At 39.3% G+C, this 13,957-nt stretch overlaps 1 protein-coding gene and 1 long non-coding RNA gene across 2 annotated transcripts; both read left to right on the forward strand.

The window, feature by feature from the left end:
- Positions 1-35: 35 nt before the first annotated feature.
- On the forward strand, positions 36-1,628 carry LOC124377993. Its single transcript, XR_006924138.1, has 3 exons — positions 36-117; positions 1,052-1,073; positions 1,159-1,628. It is a non-coding gene; the product is annotated as an uncharacterized LOC124377993 (long non-coding RNA).
- Positions 1,629-1,841: 213 nt separating this feature from the next.
- Positions 1,842-11,846, forward strand: LOC124377987 (CMRF35-like molecule 5). Its single transcript, XM_046837423.1, has 8 exons — positions 1,842-3,089; positions 5,825-6,004; positions 8,572-8,892; positions 9,191-9,295; positions 9,369-9,419; positions 10,174-10,272; positions 10,924-10,946; positions 11,032-11,846. The coding sequence occupies exons 2-8, from the start codon at positions 5,878-5,880 to the stop codon at positions 11,194-11,196; spliced, it is 891 nt and encodes a 296-aa protein (XP_046693379.1). The 5' UTR covers positions 1,842-3,089; positions 5,825-5,877; the 3' UTR covers positions 11,197-11,846.
- Positions 11,847-13,957: the final 2,111 nt, after the last annotated feature.

The following is a 13,957-nucleotide window of genomic DNA, read 5'->3' on the forward strand; positions in this document are numbered from 1 at the left end:
AACATTTTGTCCTATACAGATGTTCCTGGTGTAGTTACCTACATCCTGATCAGTACAGGTGCAGTGGTGTTCATTTTGTTGTGATCATAGCAATCTACTGCAAAAGAAAATGTCAAGGTAAAAAAAACACTTTATTTTTTAACCGGACTATAAGCCACTACTTTTTCCCCCACACTTTGAACCCTGCGGCTTAAACAATAAAGCGGCTAATTTATGGATTTTTCCTGGGTTTTTCCCAGTTCCACAAACTTCAAGCCAAAAAACTGAACCCCATAACATTAGACCAATGAAATGGTCTTTAAGGTGAACCAATGAAACTCTTTATATTAAATCAGATGCGCTCCCACTGAATCGGGCCGCACCACATCATAAATATGGATGATGTTCCTCTGACGTTTGACCTGCCGCTCACTCGGACTGTCTACAGGAAATGTGAATCATTCGTCACGCTGAAAACAACCGGGCATGAAAACACACTTCACCTGTGTTCTGAGCTGCACGGCATCGGGAGAAAAGATTCACCGATGGTGATTTTTAAACGCACAACGATGCCAGAAGAAAAATTCTTGAGAGAAATAGTTGTGAAAGGAAGGAGGAAGACCGTGAACAATGGCTTTCTTGGTAGGATACTGTTTAGATACAAGCCGTGTAACAGACACTGTCTTTTGTTAAAGCCTGTGTAAAGATTATTAGTTTCAGTGTAGACACCTGCGGCTTATAGACAGGTGCAGCTTATAGACAGGTGTGGCGTATTTATGTTCAAAATTAAAATCTTTGTCAAATTCAGTGGGTGCGGCTTATATTTGGGTGCGTTTAATAGTCCGGAAATTACGGTAAATCAGTAAATTACCTCTGGATCTTCTGTAAATTATAACACACAATTGCACTATAGTAACACATAAACCTATTGAGACAATGACATGCAATGGAACTCCCACCGTTCTACCTACCTTCCATTTTTTACAGCTGCAAACACAAATCTGCTATAATCAGTGCTTCATTTGAACTATAATTAACATCCAAACTTTGTTTCCTTCTTATTTCCCTGCAGGACCTGTAACATCTTCCAAAAGGTACTATCCAATAATATTCTGCTATTATTACTTTCACAAACATTTTACTTACAAACATTTTAATGAGTTTTGTTTTCTATTTTAGACAAGTGATATTTATGAAAATGACCAAAATATCAATTCTCTTCAATCAAGAGTAAACATCAAATTACCTGAATTACCAGACCCAACCACCGAGCAATCAGAATCAATCTATCAGAATCAATAAGATTCAGTCTACTAGAATCTGGCAGTCTCTAATAGCAAATAAGATGTGGATAAGATTTAAACCCTCTCAGTGTTTACTGGTTTCCCAGCAGGCATTGTTCTTGGCCTGTGGATTATTCATTTTCTGTATTGCTTATTACATTATTATGCATAGACCCAAATGTAAAGCCTCCTATTGCAGAATTTACACTTAATTTATTTCACCTTTTATGTAACTTTAAGTAAAATGTAACATGAGTATAATTGTGTATTCATTTTTCCAATTTTATGTCTAATTCCACAGGAAAGTAAATGAAATAATAAATACATTTACACAGAATGATTGAATGTACATTTTCACATGGTTTGTTTGCAATGTTAAATACAGTACATTTATGCTATAACAATGGAATTATACACTAAAAGGACAAACGTATTGGGACACCTGACCTTTCCTGCCATATGCGCTTCTTCTCCAAACTGTTAGCACAAAACTGGAGACAAAAAATATATTAGACGTCTTTAGACGCTGTAGCATTAAATTTTGCGTTCACTTGAACTTGAAAACCCAACCTGTTCCAGCATGACAATCACCCTTTGCACACATGGTTTTGAACACTGGCTGCACCTTCTGGCCTCCTCACCTCACCTAGAGACAACATGCAGAATCTAAAAGAGAATTGTTCCCAGAGGAGTGGAGAGAATTATAAGAGCAATTTGGCACTAAATGTGAAATGCGATGCTCAAAAAGCACATACCAGACTTATGATCAGGTGTCTGCAAACCTTTGCCAACATAGTGTATATGTAACATCTGACCCAGGTAGTCTAACAGGGAACGAGGTTGTATTGTAATTTGGTGAGTGACATTCGTGCAGAGCCCACAGAATATGGATCAAAGTGTCCGGACAAACCGTCTGTTTCAGTGTTGCAACAACCACTTCCTATAGTGTACCTTGAAGTGAAAGTGCCTCTGGCCAGGAAAGATGAGATCTTCAGGGAAGTTGAATGCCCAGACAAGCACAGCATGCTCATTGCAAACCTCAAACTTCCTAGGTTGGTAAGGCATAATGCCATTTATGTTTAGTAGGTCTGGCAACCACTGCTGATAAATAAATGGATTAGCAAAGTTCACACTGGTTGTTAACCACATCAATAATTGCTGCTGTATTTAAGTCTAACCCAGAATAAATGTGAAGGTCAGATGGTACTGTGGAATGCATATGAGGTAGGTCTCTTGGCACAGCACAATACACCTTCCCACCTGCCATAACAAACTGTTACTGTTGATCACATTCTCTCTCTGCTTTATATATAGACTCTACTGCATCATTAAATATGTACCACCTGTGTGAACAATGGCATTCGACTCTTCCCCACTAACAGTCAGCTTTATTTGGAGTAGGATGAATATGATGCTTTTATACTGGACACCCCAGCATCTATCCACTCAACAACCATATGTATAATGTTAAATATTCAGCTTATCAATTAATTAATTAGCATTGTGATACTGTTCAAGTTGAGATATCCTCAAGTAGGAAAGAAGACAAAAATCTTTCTTAAAAAAGGTTTTTGGCCTTCCGTTTGTCATTTCCACAAACATGTGAACCACCATTCTAACACTCAACCTGGAAGTGCTTCCCTGACTAAACAGAGCAGAGTAAACTGGCTGAGGTCCTTCACTAACTTCCTGGACTTGGACCAGCACAGCCTGCTGTAAATATACTGCAGGTCAAGAAGTTCAGTGCATATGGTACACTCAGCTGATCACACCACTTCCTGGAGAGAACCATTCTTTCTACAAGCCAGTAGACTTCTCAACTTGAAGGTAATGGACTGACAAACACACACACAAACACACACACACACACACACACACACACGAAAAGATTTATGAATGCTTCAATTCCATTTACATAAAATTTCTGTTTTGCACAATTACTGCTAAAACTTGTTTATATGTACAGTATTGATTTTTATGGACAATTTGCACAAACCTTCTGTACTGGTTGGTACTACAGTGTCATTGTGTTTACTGTCTCTTTTTATTGTGTTGTTTTTTTGCACCGAATGTTGCAGACATGCACTTAATTAGTTTTGTGTAGTTCCCTGTTCCAAGTTTTTGCTAATTGAATTCTGATGTAGCCCCTTGGTCCTGAGGGAACATTGTTTCATTTCACTGTGTACCCTCGCAATGGCAGAGATTCTGGTTCAGACAGGCAGACTAGGAGTCTTGGAGACAGGAATTATGGCCTTTATGATGCACATTGAGATTACTGACTGACAGTGCTACCTGGTCAGTGCAGTCTCTAACATACCCGTGATGCTGTTTAGTCCTGTTATATTCCTGGTGTTTGCTTTCCTGACAGATTTTCTCACATCATTCTCAGCGAGTGAAAGCATTTACTGCTATGACATTCTCCACATTCTATTAGCACTGTTAGCACTTATGGCAACTTTTAGGCTTACATAAGGAATAATAATTAATATGTTGTTGGCCCACCTGTTGCAGCTAGAACAGCTTTCCACTAGGTTTAGGAATGTATTCATGGGAATTTTTGACCATTCTTCCAGAAGTGCATTTGAGAAGTCAGACACTGAGTTTGGATAATAAGGCCTTGATCTTGGTCTCTAATTTAATAAGGCCTTGATCTTGGTCTCCTAACTCACTCATCCATGTCTTTATGGAGCTTGCTTTGTGCGCTGGCGCATGTTGGAACAGGAACTATGGTCCCGTCGCACTCACACCCATTGTGATGAAGTGCTCCGAGTGGCTCGTCATGAGACACATCAAGACACAGCTTCCACCCTCACTAGACCCTATACAGTATGCGTATCTTTCAAACCGTTCCACGGCCAATGACATGTCCTTGACCCTCCATCTGGCCCTCACCCACCTGGACAATATGGACACTTACGTACGGATGCTGTTAATAGACTTCAGTTGAGATTCAACACAATCATCCCTCAGCACCTGATTGAGAAATCAAATCAAATCAAATCAAATTTTATTTGTTACATACACATACATACAGGGTACGACATGCAGTGAAATGCTTTTAACGACAGTCCGGCATGAGAGAATAAAATAGGGTAAAAAGGGGAATAAAAATATAAATATAATAACAAAATTTAAGAAAAATATAGTAAGAAAAAGAAGGCAGATAAATAAAGATATAAAGATATCTAAATATATATGTATATATACATACATATACATATATACCTATATATACACATACACAGAAAATGTTTATGGCAGTGTGCAGTTAACCAGTAAACAACAGTAAACAGTAAACAAGTTAGGCATGTTTTTGATTGTCCATGAGTGTCAGTGTGCAGTAAGGTGTGGTGTAAAACCACACTGAGCCTACTGGGCTGAGAAGCTGAGCCTACTGGGCCTGAACACCTCCCTCTGCAACTGGATCCTGAACTTCCTGACTCTGTCAGTCCAGATTGGGAACAGTATCTCCAGCACAACCACACTGAGCACTGGGTCACCTCAGGGCTGTGTGCTCAGCTTACTGCTGTTCACTCTGCTGACTCACGACTGTGTAGCAATGCACAACTCGAACAACATCATCAAGTTTGCAGATGACCCAACCGTGGTAAGAGCCTGGTGTGGAGTGAACAACCCGTCTCTAAACGATGACGAACCAAAGAGATGGTTGTTGACTTTAGGAGAGCAGAGAGCGGCCATTCTCCACTGATCATCGATGGATCCTCCGTGGAGATTTCTTGGTGTACATCTGGCGGAGAGATTCACCTGGTTAGTCAACACCAGATCCATAACCAAAAAAAAACGCACCAGTGCCTCTACTTTCTAACAAGGCTAAGGAAGGCGCATCTCACTCCCCTATCCTAACCATGTTCTACAGAGGGACTGCACCGTCTCGGATCGCAAAACCCTACAGAGTATAATGAGGATGGCGAGAAGATCATCAGAGTCTCTCCTGTGTTTTTCCTGTGGCTGTTACTGCACTGAATACCTGATTCAATACTGCATTGTCACTTTTTTTGTATTTTGAAATCTTTGGTTGCCACACATTTCTTTTTATTTCATTTCTAAATGTATATAGTGTATCATACATGCATTCATACTTGTACATAATTATATCATCTCATTTGAGTATATTATCTTCTGACATGTCTGTCTGTGCATAATCTTTGCACATTATATTGTATATTACTATATATACCATATATTATTACCTACTGCACCTTCTGTACATTATTCACCCTCACCCCGTATATATGAAACTCATACCTTATTTATTTACTGATATCAGCCACTTGTGCACTTCTGGTTAGATGCTAACTACATTTCATCAGCTATGTACATGTACCTTGCATAATTTCAATTAAACTGAATCTCATCTAATCTAACCTAAAAACTCTGTGTTCTGTTATGTAAGTTTATGTTGTGTGATGTAGCTCTTTGTTGCTTAATGTAGCACCAGGGTTTTGGAGGAACGTTGTCTCATTTCACTGTGTACTGCGTCAGCTATATATGTTAGAAATGACAATAAAAGCTTCTTGACTCTTGACTTTCTTTTTTACCAGCATATGTGCTAGACATTCTATCCAGGCGCCTCCTCAGGGGCTTTGCAGACAAGATGTTGTCTCTTTCATCACACAAAAAGACACTGCACAGTCACCCGGGCAGAGAAGTGAGAAAGTGGAAGATAACTAACACAGCACTTAGAATGAAGATCCTCCTAATTTTCAACTTCTGCCTTATAGGTAAGTAACAACACTTTGCACTGATGGACTTTAATAGCTGGAAAGAACTTTTATTGTGAGGTTCCAGGATTCAGGCATGATCCATGGGCGGCTGAGTCTTTCTAAACACACAGAGGAAGTTATACTTCATTGTTATACTCAATATTGTACTGCATTATTGAGGTAATGTACATGTTCAAGTGAATTATACAGTAGAACTTTTACACACCTCTACTTATTTTAATTGTAACATTCACATTGAAGAGGAACAGCGCATGTAGGACATTTTGGAGACAAGGCGAGGGAGGTGTGATTGAGATGGTTTGGACATGTGCAGAGGAGGGACATGGGGTTTATCGGTAGGAGATTGCTGAGTATGGAGCCACCAGGAAGACCAAGAAGGGGGTTTATGGATGTGGTTCGGAAAGACATGCAGGTAGTTGGTGTGAAAGAGGCAGATGTAGAGGACTGGGGGGTATGGAGACGGATGATCCGCTGTGTCGACCCCTCATGGGAGAAGCCGAAAAAAGAAGAAGAAGATTCACTTAGAAGAGTTTTTGTATCTGTGTAGAGGGTGAGAAACTGACCATAACTATACATTGTGTGTTTAAAGGTCAGGGCAAATTCTATAGCAGTGCCGTCAGTCTGCAGTTTCATCTTGTACACAGTGTTAAATCATTATTTTCTATTTAGGATTTAAGGATTCCTATTTAGGATTTTAATTATATTTATAATGGTACGCAAAAAAAATATTCTACACATAAATAACTTTAGTGTAAATGCACAAAACAAAAGTGTGTGCACATATAAATTTTGCAGTGTTTTGTGTTGGACATACATGTGCTAAGAGATGCAGATGTAGATTGGGTCTATTTTGTTTTCGCATTTGTACAGGGGTGTATGTGTATGTGCAAAGTATGCAGAAGTGGTCTGTTGCCATGTTTACATGTGCATTTTGTCATTCCGATTAAAATCATTCTGATTAAAAGATTCGGTCGACTGTATACATTCGACGTAATCCAATCCGATATGGATACTTGCATACATTGACCTGTGTTGTGTCAACATGTAGCTGCATTATTTCTTATGTACACTCTTTATGTAAAGTGTTGCTATTAATCAGCGAAAGCGTGAATTTTTGCCGTACTCCTGCTGGAAAGTCTAAACTCAGCTTTTCAGTGACTGTGCATCTCAAAGGAGAATCTGAATCCCACCCCTCCTTCCTCCAAAAAGCAGAAGCATGTCCATGAATTGCATAGTGAGGACCAGTGGGAGCGGGTTGTATTGCTGGAATTTAGACACCTGGAATGGAAACTAAACTTTCTCATGAGTCGCCGGTAATTTAAACGTTTGTGTGGACTAGTAGAGGGATTGATGGCCCCAAATTCCAATTTCCCTGATTATACAGGTAACGGTTGTTTTAGGTTCCTGGTGGTCTAGTGGTTAGGATGCGGCGCTCTCACCGCTGCGGCCCAGGTTTGATTCCCAGTCAGGGAACCAACCCCAGCCATTAGGGTTGCACAAGCCAGTGCACCCTTAGTACCAGTCCCAAGCTTGAATAAATGAGGAGGGTTGCATTAGGAAGGGCATCCAGTGTAAAAACATGTGCCAAATCAAACATGTGGATGATCCGCTGTGGCGACCCTTAATGGGAGAAGCCCAAAGAAATTTTATACAGGTAACGGTTGTTTTATAAAAACTCAGAAGCTGTGCAGAAAACTGTGTTGTGGCAAATTAAGTGTTCACAATGATAAATAGACCGATACGAGATTTGATAAGTATGTCAGGTGAAGAGGAGGCTTGTGTAACCGCACGGAGATTTGAGGAAGTGCATTTTGTCCCTCGTGTAATGGGTCGCATCAACAGCAGTAATCGCTTTAACGCATTTACATGGCAGAATTTCTAATTTGTTCGGTTTATAGAAAGTTTATTTCACCCCTCTCAAACCCTTTACAATTGAGTCCTTAGGTGATTCTAACAAACTTAGTGAAATGAAATAGATCAGTATTTATTAAGGCAGGATGCTTTATCGCTTTTTTTAGTAAAGCTAACATGGTGGTCCTCTTCAAGCAGGTGGGAATCGAGTCTTGTGCATGGGACAGATTTAATATGTCTGCAAAGACATCAGCTATGAGCAGGTTCTGAGCACCTGTCTAGGGATGTTGTCTGGGCTGGTTAATTTACATTAGTTTATTTTCCCAATAGTCTTTAAATAAAGCTTTGAGTGGTGGGTTAAGTGTGCTCCTACAACGACGTGGCGAGATGTAGCTGACTGGACAGAACATAAGACCTGTTAGTACATCAACACACAGCAATCAGTGTTTGAGATTGTGTCCCATTTATAGTCCTCCTCCTGGAAACACAAAGGAGTTTGTAATTAGTAATTTTAGGTATATCGATGAATATATTGTGTTTGTTATTTAAAATAGATGTTTCATAAGTAATGTATTTTATCGTACCTGGATCTTGTCTTACTCTTGTCACAATGTTTGTACTAAAATATTCCAGTATACTGTGTTTCATATCAGTTTTATACATTGCACACTTATCCTGGATCACACTTCATTCCACTGTATTTCATTCTCCAGCTGGATCTGATGCTGTAACTACAGTAACCGGATACAGAGGAAGATCAGTTAAGATCGAATGCCGCTATAAACCTGGATATGAAGAATACAAGAAATATCTCTGCAAAGGTGAATGTAATGCCTGGAAGCATGTTCTTATTTATTCTTCATCTCCTGCTGAAGACACCAGATTCTCTCTGTATGACGACACAAGAGCCAGGATCTTCACTGTCACCATCACTGATCTGAGAGCCAAGGATAACGGCACTTACTGGTGTGGGATTGAGCGAGCATGGCCAGTAAAAGATATTTACACAAAGCTTCAACTGCTGGTTAAACTGGGTGAGTGTTGAACAGAAGTAACTTAAAGAATCGCACACAATAATTCACTGATTACAAACACTGTAACTGAGACCAATTTCTAAAGCAACATGTACAATGTAGAATGAGCCTCATTTATCAAGGGGGAATTTTCAAAACACATTTCATTGTTTAATGTAAATTAATAGAGCCATGAAGGTATTTGGTGATTTTTAGATGATCAATACAATTTATAAATTAGGATCATAAACCTAAAAACTGTTAGTGGTGTGTAAAGCTGAGGCTGAATTGTAGCTTTATCCTTTTTCTGTTCTCTCAGATGTTCCTGCAAGCAGTACTGTCTCACAGTCCACACACACCACATACTCTGCTACAACACCTATCACAAGTCCATCAGTGCATCCTGAGACTCCTCCAGCTACAAGTAAGAACTTTACAACTGAGCTCTTCTTCACTATATTTCTGTTAAGATATTCATCATGTCTCACTGTTTTCAGCTACTCCATTAATCACAGCTCAACACCGTACCACTGCTCCCTCATCTGATGGTATGTACCCCCTGCATCTACACTGTGAAAAAAAACACCAACACTCAGCATTTGATCATATCAGCCTCTGATTATTAGAATTGCTTTCTGTTTATAATAATTCATGAAATTGCATTAACCTGTACATCACGTCACTGTTCTGCTCAGCACTTTATGTTTTACCAGTAATAATGATTTGATTCTTTGGATGTAAAAAATAAGAAGAATAAAAGCCGTGTCCATGTTTTTTTTTTTAACCCTTTTAGTTCTGACATGAAGTCTACAGTTTGCCAGTTTAGTTTAAAAGCAAGTGCACAGTTTGTAAAGTGTGCACTTCTCTAACCACAGGGTCTGAAACATTTTCACACATTATTATAAACGGGACTGAAACCCTGAAGTGTATTAAGACATCATTTAAATGTCTGCCAATTTATTTAGATTCTAAATTCATTGCATGTATTCATTTTTACAATTATATTTCCATAAATAACACATGGTACAAACCTAATAATCTTAAAATTCAAGAACTTCTCTCTAATTGGTCAAGTCCTTTAACAACGGTATCAGTTCTGACATGAAGGCTACACTTTAGTTTAAAAACAAGTGCACATTTTGCAAAGAAATTAACACCACCCACTGCGTCTGAGCTGCTTTCACACATTTCACACATTATTCATAACGGCTACTGAAACCCTTCAGTGTACTATAACATCATTTAAATGTCTGTCCTGTCACATGACATTTTTATATGGTTTAAACATTTTGTCCTTGACAGATGTTCCAGGTTTAGTTACCTACTTCCTGATCAGTACAGGTGCAGTGGTGTTCATTTTTGTTGTGATCATAGCAATCTACTGCAAAAGAAGATGTCAAGGTAAAAAAAAAAACACTTCATTTTTTAACCTCATGATTGTACCCAGAATTAAATCAGTAAATGACCTCTGGATCTTTTGTAAATTATACCACACAGTTGCACCATAGTAACACACAAACCTATTGAGACAATGACTGTCAGGGAGCTCCCTGCTTCTTCTCCTGTGCCCCCGCCCGTCCAGAGCTCCTCGCCATAATACTGATTCCACACACCTGTCCCTCGTTACACACACAGCACATAAGCACCTCACTCGCTCCACTCCAGCGTCCGTTACTGTCACTGTTGGACTCTGTGTGTTTGCTCTACAACGGTTTATTCATTAAACTCTGTTTGCTGGTGACTCGGCTTCCGACTCATTCACTCCCACCTAACAATGACATGCAATTAAACTCCCACTGTTCTACCTTTTCTTCCTTTCACATTTATCCGGGCTTGGGACCGGCACTAACAGTGACCTGGATTGTGCAACCCTAATGACTAGGTTACCCACCCTTCTCCCTACCTACCATTATTCCTTCCTGAAATGAAGGCTTACTGGCATATTTTTAACACTTCATTTTTTTACAGCGCAAAAACAAATCTGCTATAATCAGTGTTTCATTTGAACTATAATTGATACCAAACTTTATTTCCCTTCTCATTTCCCTGCAGGCCCAGAAACATCTTCCAAAGAGGTACGAACCAATGATTTTCTCCTATTATTACTTTCTGAAATATTTTACTTACAATCATTTTAATAAGTTTTGTTTTCTATTTTAGTCAGGTGATGTTCAAGCAAGAGTAAACACCAACATACGTGGATCTGTATGCAAGACTCCAGACCCAACCACCAGCCAATCAGAATCAATCTATCAGAATCCAAGTATTACTGATAGTCAATCAGATTCTCTCTACCAGAATCTGACAGTCACTAATAGCAAATAAGATGTAGATAAGATTTAAACCCTCTCACAGTGTTTACTGGTTTCCCAGCAGGCATTTTTCTTGGCCTGTGGATTATTCATTTTCTGTATTGTAATTGCTTATTACATGATTATGCATAGACCCAATTTTAAAGCCTCCTATTGCAGAATTTACACTTGATTTATTTACCCTTCTATGTAACTTTATGTAATATAAATATCAATTATTTGTTTAGTCATTTTTGCAATTTTATTTTCATAAGAAATGGTAGGGGTTCCCTGGTGGTCTAGTGGTTAGGATTCAGCGCTCTCACCGCCGTGGCCTGGGTTTGATTCCCGGTCAGCCATTAGGGTTGCACAAGCCAGTGCACTCTTAGTGTCGGTACCAAGCCCGGATAAAGGGGAGGGTTGCGTTAGGAAGTGCATCCAGGCGTAAAACGTGCCAAAAATAGGACATGCGGATCATGAATACGAATGACCCGCTGTAGCGACCCCTAATGGGCGAAGCTGAAGCTGAAGACTTTATTTTCATGACAAATTTGTGTATTTTCCTTTTCACTGCTCTACATTATGTCTAATTCCACAAAAAAGTAAATGAAATAATAAATACATTTACACAGAATGATTGAATGTACATTTTCACATGGTTTGTTTGCAATGTAAATACAGTACATTTATGCTATAATAATGAATTTATACAATAAAAGGACAAAAGTATTGGGACACATGACCTTTCCTGTCATATGTGGTTCTTCTTCAAACTGTTACCACCAAGCTGGAGACACACAAATATGTCAGATATCTTTAAATGCTGTAGCATTAAATTTTCCAGCATGACGATGCCCCTGTGCACAAAGCCTGCTCCAAAAAGACCTGCTTTACATGGTTTTAAATGCTGACTGCAACCCAGGCCTCCTCAAGTAGGAAAGAAGAATCAAATCCATTTTAAAAGTCTTCCAGTCATATACCGTTTTTTTCTTACATTTGTCATTTCCACAAACATGTGAACGACCATTCTAACACTCCACCTTGAAGTGCTTCCCTGACTAAAACAGAGAGAAGTCCACTGGCTGAGGTCCTTCACTAATGTCCTGTCCTTGGACCAGCACAGCCTGCTGTAGATAAACTGCAGGTCAAGAAGTTTAGTGCAGATGGTACACGCAACTGATCACACCACTTCCTGGAGAGAACCATTCTTTCTACAAGCCAGCATACTTTTCAACATGAAGGTATGGACTGACACACACACACACACACACACACACACACACACACACACACACACACACACACAAATGAACAGATTCATGAATGGTTCAATTCTATTTACACATTCTATTCTATTCTGTTTTGTACAATTACTGCTAAAACTTGTTTACATGTACAGTATTGATTTTTATGGACGATTTGCACAAACCTTCTGTACTGCACTGGTTGGTGCTATAGTGTCACTGTGTTTACTGTCTCTTTGTATTGTATTATTTTTTATTTTTTTTTGCACTAAATGTTGCACACATGCACTTTATTTAGTGGCCTAGTTAGTTTTGTGTAGTTCCCTTTTCTATGTTTTTGCTAATTGATGTCTGATGTAGCACCTTGGTCCTGAGGAACGTTGTTTTGCACTTTTGTATGTCGCTCTGGATAAGGGCTTCTGCTAAATGCCGCAAATTTAAATGTAAATTTAAATGTTTTATTTCACAGTGCACTTTCAGATTCTGGTTCAGACAGGCAGACTAGGAGTCTTAGAGACAGGAATAATAATGGACTTTATAAAGTCAGATTACTGACTGAAAGTGTTACCTGGTCAGTGCAGTCTCTACCATACCTCTGATGCTGTCTGGTCCTGTTATATTCCTGGTGTTTGCTTTCCTGACAGATTTCCTCACATTCTTCTCAGCGAGTGAAAGCATTTACTGCTATGACATTGTCCACATTCTATTAGCACTGTTAGCACTAATGGCAACTTTTATGCTTACATAAGGGATTTTAAGTGAGTGCATAAAATCCCTGCCAGCCTGTTGGAACTGTAATTCTACTTTCCCCTCCTAGCATTTCTTCATCTCACTCACTACTTTGCAAGACCCTTAACCCCTCAACTGCTCAGTTGTACGTTGTTTTGGATAAGGTTGTTTGCCAAATGTCGTAAATGTAAAATAAATGTAAATGTTTATATATATATACACTATATTGCCAAAAGTACTCACTTGTCTGCCTTCACAAATTAACTTAAGTAACATCCAAATCTTAATCCATAGGGTTTAATATGTTGTTGGCCCACCTGTTGCAGCTAGAACAGCTTTCCACAAGGTTTTTGAACGTTCTTCTAGAAATGCAATTGAGAAGTCAGACACTGAGGTTGGATGACAAGGCCTGGATCTTGGTCTCTAATTTAGCCCAAAGCAGGCCAGTCAAGTTTTTCCACACCAATTTCACTCATCCATGTCTTTATGGAACTTGCTTTTTGCACTGGTTTTAAACTTTAAGACTTTAAGAGTCCTTTCGGAACTAAGGGTCCGAGCTTAACTTCTGTAAACCAACGACACATCATGATCTCCCCTCCACCAAACTTTACACTTGGCACAATGCAGTCACACCGTTCTTCTGGCAACCTCCAAACCCAGACTAGTCCATCGGCTTGCCAGACAGTGAAACGTTGTTTGTCACTCTAAGAGAACACATCTCCACTGCTTTGGAGTCTAGCAGTGGTGTTCCTTACACCACTGCATCCGATGCTTTGGTGATGTAAGGCTTGGATGCAGCTGCTCGACCATGGGAACCCATTC

This window comes from Silurus meridionalis, chromosome 24 (assembly GCF_014805685.1).
Source record: "Silurus meridionalis isolate SWU-2019-XX chromosome 24, ASM1480568v1, whole genome shotgun sequence".
Taxonomy (NCBI): domain Eukaryota; kingdom Metazoa; phylum Chordata; class Actinopteri; order Siluriformes; family Siluridae; genus Silurus; species Silurus meridionalis.